Source organism: Haemaphysalis longicornis, unplaced genomic scaffold (assembly GCF_048455015.1).
Source record: "Haemaphysalis longicornis isolate Haplotype H1 unplaced genomic scaffold, Haemaphysalis longicornis Haplotype H1 scaffold_9, whole genome shotgun sequence".
In the NCBI taxonomy this organism is placed as follows: domain Eukaryota; kingdom Metazoa; phylum Arthropoda; class Arachnida; order Ixodida; family Ixodidae; genus Haemaphysalis; species Haemaphysalis longicornis.
Genome location: NW_027526460.1, coordinates 25,647,791 through 25,658,076, shown reverse-complemented (window position 1 = coordinate 25,658,076; position 10,286 = coordinate 25,647,791). Strand labels below are relative to the sequence as shown.

Here is a 10,286-nt window from a genome sequence, read left to right as displayed (position 1 = left end):
GACATGTCGTCTGCGTCATCTGGCAGAGGTTGTTCGGATGGTATCACCATCGGACTCAATTTTCCCGGCGGAAGCGACGACCCGGAGGACCCAAGATCAGAACAGGGGTGACCAGTAGCTTGCGGTGGGCCTGACGAGGCTACGAACAGCGGGGCGGTCGGAGGTTCCGGGTCCATGACAGGGCCTGGCGGTTGATCAGGTGTTTGACCGATGCACGGCGTGGAGGGCGGCAATCCCGGGGCCGCGGACGTCGCGGGGAGCATCTCTGACGCTCAAAATATCAGTTTTGAGCATCAGATCTCTGGTTATCAACTGTATACGCTCTATTCTCAAGCCTCCTCTCATCAGGCTGGGACTTTCAGGAGTTTAGAAATGAGGCTTAAAGGAGCCATGAAAAGAAAATACAACTTCGTGTAATTTGAAAGATCTAGAATTGAGTATATCACTCAGCTCCATTACAGCCCCAAAAGATAATTTTTTAACGAAAAAAAAGCAAGAAGTATTTAAAAAGTTTCAATTTTTGCGCCACAGTGACGTGTTATGAGCATGAATGACGTCATACGGGCCAACAATAAAACATAAATTTCAGTGCGTTAGCTACACATTATCATTCAAGTGATGCGGTCAAATGGAACTAGAGGCCCCATTACAGACGTCCAGTCATGTGTCGTCGCGACAGGTCAGTTAGGCAGCCGCCAATCGCACAAACAAGGTTCCGTGACGTCATAGAAAAGTTGCGGGAAATTGGCTAGGGGGTCGCGACTGCTTCACACGTTTTCTTTAATATCTCCGTTATTTGTTCTAAGATTGCGATGATATTGGTATCATTGTTATCGGGACTAAGCAGTCTTTCTAATAAACCCAACTTGTATTTTCTCTTTATGGCTCCTTTAAAGGGCAAAAAATATTTCGAAGCGCTCCACTATACGTCAAGATTGAAGCCAGCGATTCCCTATAGCCACGGTGGGGTTGTGCTGTCGTGTAATATATTCGTTATTCGCTCACGTCGGCGTTCTAAGAGGGTCAGTTTCCCTTAATACTGGAGGGATTCGCGGCTAGTTGGCGAGGTTGCAGTTGAGGCGGCAACGGCGGTGGCAGCACGTCCTGAGGCAGCGGCTTTCTGTTGTTTTCGTGCCCATACGCGCTACCGTGCGTGCCGACGTTCCTTCGATCCCCGTTTAATTCCCCCCAGTGAACGACACGCGTCCGTCTTTTAGCGAGATAAGAGTGCAACTTCTGATAACGGAAACAATTGCGCTAATTGTGGCAGAGGAGTGGGTGGTGGCGAGGAGTACAAAAGGGGGAATCCTCCTTCCATTTTGTTGGTCGACATCCAAAAGACGACCTGCTCGATCCCAGCCATAAACAACGTCGCTGGGAATTCAATTGAAGCTCCACTGGTGCACCTTTAAAGGGGCCATGCAGACAGAAGGCAAATTTGTTTTATCTGAAAGCTTGTTTTTGTTATTGTAGGTAGTAACCTTTTCGTGAAACATGGGGTAAGTTCTCAAACAACCCCAAAGCGCCGCATTACTGTGCAGTTATGGCAAGCATTGTGCGCACAGTACCAACAGCAGTACGCACTGGTACTTCTATCTTCACGTCTACTTTCGTAACATAAATTATTTACCCCACCATTCTTACTGCTATAAAATGAATATGCATTAAACTTAAGCGAAATCAGCTCGTTCTGCGAGCAGTACACGGAGGGCATACTGATTCAGCAGTCGGCAGATCATCTTATTTTGCCATGCCTCGATTATCTCCATAGTTATTTCATCTCTGCGTTTTGACAACATCGTGGTTCCTTCAAAAGGCAGTAAACAGCAGTGTGTGCGGTGGTTTGCCAAATTACCGGTACACAACACACACGGCTGTGTACAGGATCTTTAATCACGAAGGTTCCCCAACTGGCCCAAATCACAATCCTCTTGGATTAATTTTCAGTGTGTTAGCATTTCACGTTACCGTTCAAGCGAAGCGATCAAACGGGACTAGATGCCTCACTCTAATCGTCCACTCATGTCTTAACGATGACTTTGGTGGGGGGCCGCAAATCGCGCAAGCGAGATTCTGTGACGTCATAGAAAAGTTGCCGAAAAGTGGCGAGGGTGCCACGACTGCATCCCGTGTTTTCGTGTACGTGTCCGTTATATTTTGATGTTTGCGATATAATTGGTATCATTTTAAATGGGAAAAAGCAACCTTTCTGAAGAACCAAACTTGTATTGTGTCTTCATAGCATCTTAAAGAATGCTTGAAAATTTCTGCCCAACGCTGACAGTGGTGACGAGAGGCTCTAACGCGTGCTCCAACGTCATTGCAGACAAATTTGAATAGAAAATGGTACTGGAGTGTACAGCGCCCTCGCAATGTCCGTTTGCGTCCGTTGGCGTCCGTGCGCACAGCATTATAATAGAAAAATACGTTATTCAAGCCACCTAAACGGGTGAAAAACGCAAAAAATAAAAATAAAAATAAACAAAATGACATCTCCACGCTGTGAACAATGCCGAGGGTGCGAAGTACTGGGACGCGAACTGTCTTTCGTGTGGTGCTTGTCATTTACAGTGCATTTACTGCACTCAAAATAATTTAAAACTCAGAGTGCATCAGCAGGCACGTACGATGACGCTGATAACGCAGAAAATACACAACTTGCGTCCTAGTGCTTCGCACCCGCGGCATCGTTCCCGCGAGGGGAGGTGGGAGTTTTAGGGGCGAAGCTCCTAAATCCATGTGTCTCTTTCTTAAAATGTGTCTTCTTAAAATCCCTTGTGTCTCGTGGTACGTGACCGCCGCATGCTTTTGGAGATGTCGCAAAGTGGGCCGCGTTGCACGCGCAAGAACCGGCTGCAACCGGCAGCGCAAACTCGGCACCGGGAGCGCGAGCTTGTCTGTGTTCGCCAACGGAGGCGCGAGCGCACGTGCACTGCGAGGGGGAGATCACGCAAGAGATCACGCCACGAACGCAGGCAGTCGTTCTCGGAGATCGAACGAGACGCAAAGACCTTTGCTCGTTTCCTCTCGTCTTGTTCGGGCACAAGTTCGCCCTAAATAAAAGTTCTTTCTTTACCGTTGTGTCCCATCCTACGTGACAAATTGTGGTGGAGGTGCGGGGTAGTCCTCGATGGCGCGGGGTCTTTCTCCAGGTCTGGGCCTGGGAGCATTGACTCCGAAAATAAAAGTTGATTTGTACAATGTACGCACACAGTCTTACGTCTTTCTTAATGATGTAATGGGCGAACTTTCACGGGAGAGTTACGCTTACCGATGATCTCCCCCTCTCGAGCTTCGCCCCACTTATCATCATTCATTCCGTGGATATGGCGTGATTTTTTTTATTGTTTATTGAAGCTGGTGTTTCAATAAAAGAAACAGCAGCAAATAAAAGAGAAAGAAATGAAAGATACACCAGCCAAAACCAAGTAAATGGAAACGCTGTGCAATTCTGGCGGAGACCTTTGAGTGGTGACCACCGGCTTGTGTCGTCATGTTGTAGCCCTGCACCCCTAACGTCTACTACACTCTCTCGTCTACTACACTTGTGGTCTACCCCCCCCCACACACAGACACACGTACACACACGCACACACACGCACAAAGACGCACACACGCGCACACACGCACTCCCACACGCACACACACGCACACACGAGCGCGCACACACACGCTCGCGCGCGCAACACAGGCACGCACACACACACGCACACATACACACGCACGCACACACACGCACAGGCACACACACATACGCACACGCACAGGCACACACGCACACACACACGCGCACACACGCACACACACACGTACACACGCACACACACACCACAGGCACACACACACGCCCAGGCACACACACACATACACACACGCATACATGCGCACGCACCCGCACACACACGTGCACACACGTACACACGCGCGCACACACAGACGCACAGGCACACACGCACGTACAGGCACACGCACACACGCACACACGCATGCACACACACGCACACGCACGCACACGCACACACACACGCACACGCACGCACCCACACGAACACACAAAGACGTGCACACAGATGCACGCGCACACACAGGCACACACACACACCCAGGCACACACACACACCCACACACACGCGCGCACACACACGCACACGAACACGCACGCACAGGCACACACACACACACTCACACACATGCGTGCGCGCACACTCACACGCACAGGCACTCACACACGCCCAGACACACACACACACGCACGCGGACACACGCACACGGACACACGCACACACACGTACACACACGCACACACGCACACACACGCACAAAGATGCACACACGCACTCCCACACGCACACACACGCACACACGAGCGCGCACACACATGCGCACACACACGCTCGCGCGCGCAAACACACGCACGCACACACACACACGCACAGATACACACGCACAGGCACACATACGCACACGCACAGGCACACACGCACGCACACACGCACACGCACACACACACGCACACAATACACACACACGCACAGGCAGACGCACACACACACGCACACACACGCGCACGCACGCACACGCACCCAAGCACACATACACACACGCGCGCACCCACATGCACACACACCTGCCAACACACACACGCACACACACGCCCTCACACACACAGACGTACACACAAACACACACACGCACAGGCACACACACACGCCCAGGCACACACATGCACACACATGCGCGCACAAACCCGCACACACACGCACGCGCACACACACACACACGCACAGGCACACACACACGCCCAGGTACACACACATACACACACGCACACACGCACACGCACACACGCGCACACACACACGCACACACTCACACACGCACACACAACACACACACACACAAACAAGGAAAACGACGAGAACTCGTTTTTGCCACTGACAGTACACCAATCTAGGAAAGTGTACAAAATTCAGTGCAGTTGTGAACTACAAATGCTTATTGCATTATCAGTGACTGTCAGAAAGTAAAAATAATGTAAATAGTGACACAACTGTTCCGCAGTCAGTCGGCGAATAAAATAATTAACTTAAGAATAAAACAATATCTATCCCTTGTGAATCAGCCACAAAATATTCCTTCCAGTCATCGTTCACGTCATAGAAAGGTCATCCCCTGAGATTGGAATATCAGAACTGGGGCGTCTTAAAGCGATACTTTGACTGATTAAGCTACCGCTTTTACCGCATCATGCTTATTTAACATGCCGTTATTAATGCTCCCACACCTCATCCGAAAATTCAGCTTGACTTGGAGTCCGATCATAACGAGCTGATGGCCGCGCTGGGCATTTGTCTCTTTCTACAAGGTCCAGTCGGGACGCCATAAACGTAATTAGAAGTCGGCATGGTCCCATGAAATTCGAGATGGATGGCAGGCCACATCCCAAGAACAAAACATCCCAAAGGTCTACGAGGCTTATAATAGTATACCAGGGCAGTCTTTTTACACAGTAGCCAAGATGGCTTTCGAGTCCGGGAGCGGGCGTTGAATACGCGCTAGGACCCGGCACACACAACGCCGTGCTCTGGCTCCGTAAACGCCTGGGTTGTGACTCTCCAGATACACCACTAGGGCTGGACGCGGCTCTGCTTGGCTGGCCGTAATCCCGCTTGCGGGAATGTCGCCGCTGCAGCATCGATTGTCTTTGTTGCGCTACTTAAACGCAGAAAGAGAGAGAATTTATTACAGTACACATATCAGGGCGCAGATGTCTGTCTGTCTGTCTGTCTGTCTGTCTGTGACTCGATTCAGCCACCCGGCCAAAGTGAAACTTACTCGGCGCAATATTCTTATAAACCCAAAGCCAAACCTAAACGCCTAAGTCCGGTGGCAACCTTCATACTTGCCAACATTGTTGAACAAGAACAAAACATCAAGCAAATATGAGGCACAAAATGAATTCATAAGTGATATTTGTAGTGTTACTTTATTAAAAAATTAATGGATGCTTGTTGTTCGCGATATCAAATGAAGTACTACATCAACTGCAGAAAGTCGTCGCCTGCTGTTGCCCGCGCTACTCTAGCTCCTGGCGGAATCTTAAGAAATCAAACTAAAGGTTCCACTAGATAGGCTCCACGTTCCGCTTGGAATGCACGTGGAGCAGGGCAACGTGGTTCTATAAACATTGTAGCAGGGTGCCCCGAATCACGTGCGTTTACGGCGTAGGGCAGCGCTGGCATCGAGGCACCCGGTCTGGAACAGTAGTACGCGGTAAACTTAAATTGACTTGAGCAAACCTCTAGCCTGTTTACCTTGGGAGGAGCGCGACGCGAGAGGGACAACATGAGAGTAAAGCGGGCAAGCGAAGGGAGGCATTTACTTGGCAAATGTCGACAAAGTCTATCGTCTTTTGTCGACATTTGCGAAGGAAGGAGCAGATACGGGGCCAATTTTTTTATTACAAGTTGAACAGGGAAGCTCGGGAGAAATCCTGGCTGCATCGTTTGGTTATAGCTACCGACATCGCGCGAGGAGAAGGTTAGACGTTGCCCAAGGACAAGCGGTTCTAATTGAAAAACTCGTTAACCTTGACTAATGTCGGCGGTGTAAATCGGCTTTTTTGTTCCAAATGCTGATATTGTCCACAGGAAATCAACCAAATCAACCACAGGAAATTGAGAAAATATTTAGGCAATTCCTGCGCTGTGTTGTTTAGAGCGCAGGAATTCCCTAAATATTTGCTCAACATTTAAAGGGGATCGCTCGAGCAAATTGTACAGGTTAGCCCCGCTTGGTTGATTTCCTGTGGACAATATCAGCATTTGGAACAAAAATGCCGATGTACACCGCCGACATTAGTCAAGGTTAACGAGTTTTTCGTGCGTCTGAATTCGCGAACGTGCACCCAACAAAATACCCCCAATGTCTACGGGGGGCACCACTCGCACCTACAACAGGCGGAAAGTGGCAGTAGGATAAAATTGTACAATATCATTTCTTTTACTTCACCGAACTTGATCAGCAAGGCTTAATTCCCAGCATACAACATTGTCTGCGAGTGGGCCGCGTAAAGTACACGGGTGATTTCGCACAGACAAGCGTAACCATCTTCAACATAACCAGGGTTATTTAAAGCAGTTTTCGCAGTTTTGTGGTGGGGTAAATGCAGTACTGCAAGCTACGGTTAACAAAAACTTTGGTTGATTCCTTTATCATAGGAATCGGTAAAACACGAAAGTGAAATGTGCAGCGAAATCTGCAGCTGAGCATAATTTGCGGGTTGGCGGCTGTCTTGTGGGTGTGCTTGGCGAGCGACGTCCTGCTGGTGGGTCGCTTCCGCAAAGGTGTGCGGCGTTATTTCCGTGACGGATAGGACGTCAGTGAAAACTTGGTGTATCCCGGAATAAAACACTTTCATGCTATAATACTAACCCGAAAACGAACAGCCCTAAATATTGCGCACTATTCAGTGCTAAAGCTGGCTTCCCCGCAACAAGACCTGTGGGCAGGGGTGTACCGTTTACAGGCCGCTTGTTTTGTTGTACTGGCGTCATTTCCCTGACGGATATGACGTCAGTCAAATCTTGGTGTATCCAGCAATAAAACACTTTCGTGTTAAAAATCGACTTTGCCGCCAAGTCTTTGACGACCTGCAGCTTTAAGTGACGTGGACATTCATGCGCCTGATGAGGTCAACGACTGGCAGCTAAAGAAAATCGCAGCGTGCCAATAGAACTAGCGAAGTAACCTTACCAAGAAGACATCGCCATCAACCCGCACTGCACTCGCCGATCGTAAAAACAATTAGCGGAAAGCAGCGATGATGCGTTTTGTGCAGTCGCAATCATTTCCTCCCCGCCACAGTTCCGTTTGCTTTCTTGTGCTCAATGATGCAACTGTGATTATTTAGTCAATTGGAAATAGTGGCCGATGGTTCAATTTAGAACAACGTGATAAAAAATTGGCCAGTTATGTATGAAAAGAAAAGTCAACTGTGGGGCCCCGAAACAACTCCATAAAAACTCTTCTGACTGACTGGTACAGCTGCGCTCACCAAGCACAACTTCAGAAGAAAACGAAAGACGGTGTCTGCTTATACGTTATCATTCTTATACTCATTGTCAAAAAAAAAAGAAAGAAAGGAAGATTAAAACCGCAAGAAAAATCTTGTGCTGACAAAGACTGTACTCGTATAAACATCCCTCTTCAGAAGACATGCACTGAAAGGCGATGACTGCAGATCCTGACAAATATCGCTGTCTGCGAAGACGCCGCAGCAATAAAATTGTCACCTTGCGGCGGAACAGCGGGCGTTTTGTCTAGCTCAGGAACAGCGGAACGGGGAGGGAGAGAGGGCAGCGGTATTTCTCTACGCTCACAGTTTCCTCTCAGTGACACAACGGGATAGGGCGAGCATTGCCAAAAATGAGGAAAAAAAGCCCCTGAAAGTATTGTGAAAAGGCTGGAGCAGTGATTGAAAGTTCCGAGATGGACGCTAACCCGCATTTTATCGACTGACAGCCTGCTTGACCGCAATTGGGAAAAAGCCTTTCGGGCGACCGCGCATTTCGTGTCGTTGTACTCAGCGCGACGCCTTCGGAGCCGCGGAGAGCGCGGAGTTGAGAAGAGTGCACGCGGGTGTTCAGCTCCGCAGCCTCCCGACGGGCGGCGCCACCATTCCGCTTTCCGGCGGCGTGACTGCTCCGGGATGCTGATCTCCAGGGCAACGCCAAGGCAGCTGGTTACGCGTCGCTCCCTCTTCCCATCCATCGATCGCTACACAGCGGGCGGCGGCGCGCGTGACGGAACTCCGCGCGTATCTCAACCGCGACTCGGCGCAACGTGGCTCGGAGAGCCTCAGAACGCGACCGGGATGCGACCCGTCCCGAATGCCGCCGCCTAGCTCCGCTTCCGGGAGCAGCCGCCGCGGCGCGGCTCCCGAGGTCCGCTGGTGCCGCCGACATGGTCCTGGTGCGCGCCTCGCACCACGTGGTGCACCCGGTCGTCTGCTGCACCGTCAAGCGCGCCGTGCGACTCCTGCCTTCCGCGCTGCTGCTCGTCTTCGTGCTCTCGCTCATCCTGGTGACACTCGTCCAGATCGCCGTCATCCACTCGCACCGGCGGGCCATCTACCTCCAGAGGCGCCTGACCAGCACCTACCGGCCGTCCCCCGGTAGACTTCAAGCCGCCGCGGTCGCCGCGGCGGGACCGGGACGACAGGTGGCCGCTCCAGACGCGTCCGGTTCTCCGACGTCCAACTTTCAGTCCTGGTCGGCGGCGCACAGGGACTCCCTCCGCAAGTCCAATGCCAGCCACAATAGAGCGCAGGCTGCCAAGGCGCGCCCGAACGCGCTTCAGGTTGAGGCCCTGCTGGACCGCAATGCGCCCACGGTGGACAACAACATCAAGATCCTGACCGGACTCGCGAACGCGGCGAGGATACGCGACATCTTCGCAGGCACGGCGGCGCGGACGTTGGCGTCGCCGAGTCGTGAATCGAGTTCGACGGTGGTGTCGCGGGAGGCGGCGGGAGACGTGACGCAGCGTCGTGACGACGACGACGGCGTTTCTTGGGAGTTGGTGCCCGATGATGTGTACCGGCGCGCCGGCGGTGCCGCTGCCCCCGAAGACGGGCGACGAACGCGAAAGTTTGTGGCGGATAAGAGTACGTCTGTTGGAACGGTGACACGGCCGCTGTGCCCCGAAGTGCCTCCAGGACTGGGTAAGTTTCTCAACTGCTGAGAGTGGTGGCATGAAGATTTCCATCTGGATTTTATCCATTTTTTTCCTTTTTCTTGGTGGCGCGTATCCGCGCGCTGTTGAGCCGTTATTTATAGGCGACGTAGGAAAGAGGGATCAGAAACTGCAGTCATAAGTGCAGTGAGGAGATTTCGAAGGGGCTCGCCCAGGGTGTTGTATCAATTTGTTAGGTATAAACACGTTTATAGGCTTAGGCTGATTGTATACACGCATTCGGAGCTTTAGCCAGAGTTTTTACATGAGTGTAAAGTGAATAAATTAAAAATAGCAGTAAATTTACACGTTCGTACAACTTTACTGCATGTACAAATTTTCATATTTCGCTTCAGTTCGATACCGATAGCTTTCTAGGATACAGTGTTGGTTTCGTGTTATAGTAAACCTTACAGACTGAGAAATATGGGCTACGAAGAAACCAAATACAGGGGCCAAAAAACATCCCACGCAGTACACAAAACCTTTGACATGTTAATTGCAATCTATAATGCGGCTGCTTTTCTCAAGATAAAATACCAGCTATCCTC

At 50.8% G+C, this 10,286-nt stretch overlaps 1 protein-coding gene across 2 annotated transcripts in view; it reads left to right on the top strand.

The window, feature by feature from the left end:
- Positions 1-8,742: 8,742 nt before the first annotated feature.
- Positions 8,743-10,286, top strand: part of LOC144152825 (beta-1,4-galactosyltransferase 2-like) — a 106,847-nt gene continuing 105,303 nt past the window's right edge. For both annotated transcript variants that reach the window (XR_013319231.1, XM_077684306.1), the window contains exon 1: positions 8,743-9,724. Coding sequence is in view for 1 of the 2 variants with exons in the window: in XM_077684306.1 (XP_077540432.1) it covers positions 8,965-9,724 (760 nt within the window). In the remaining variant the exon portion in view is untranslated. The remainder of the gene's footprint in view (positions 9,725-10,286) is intronic.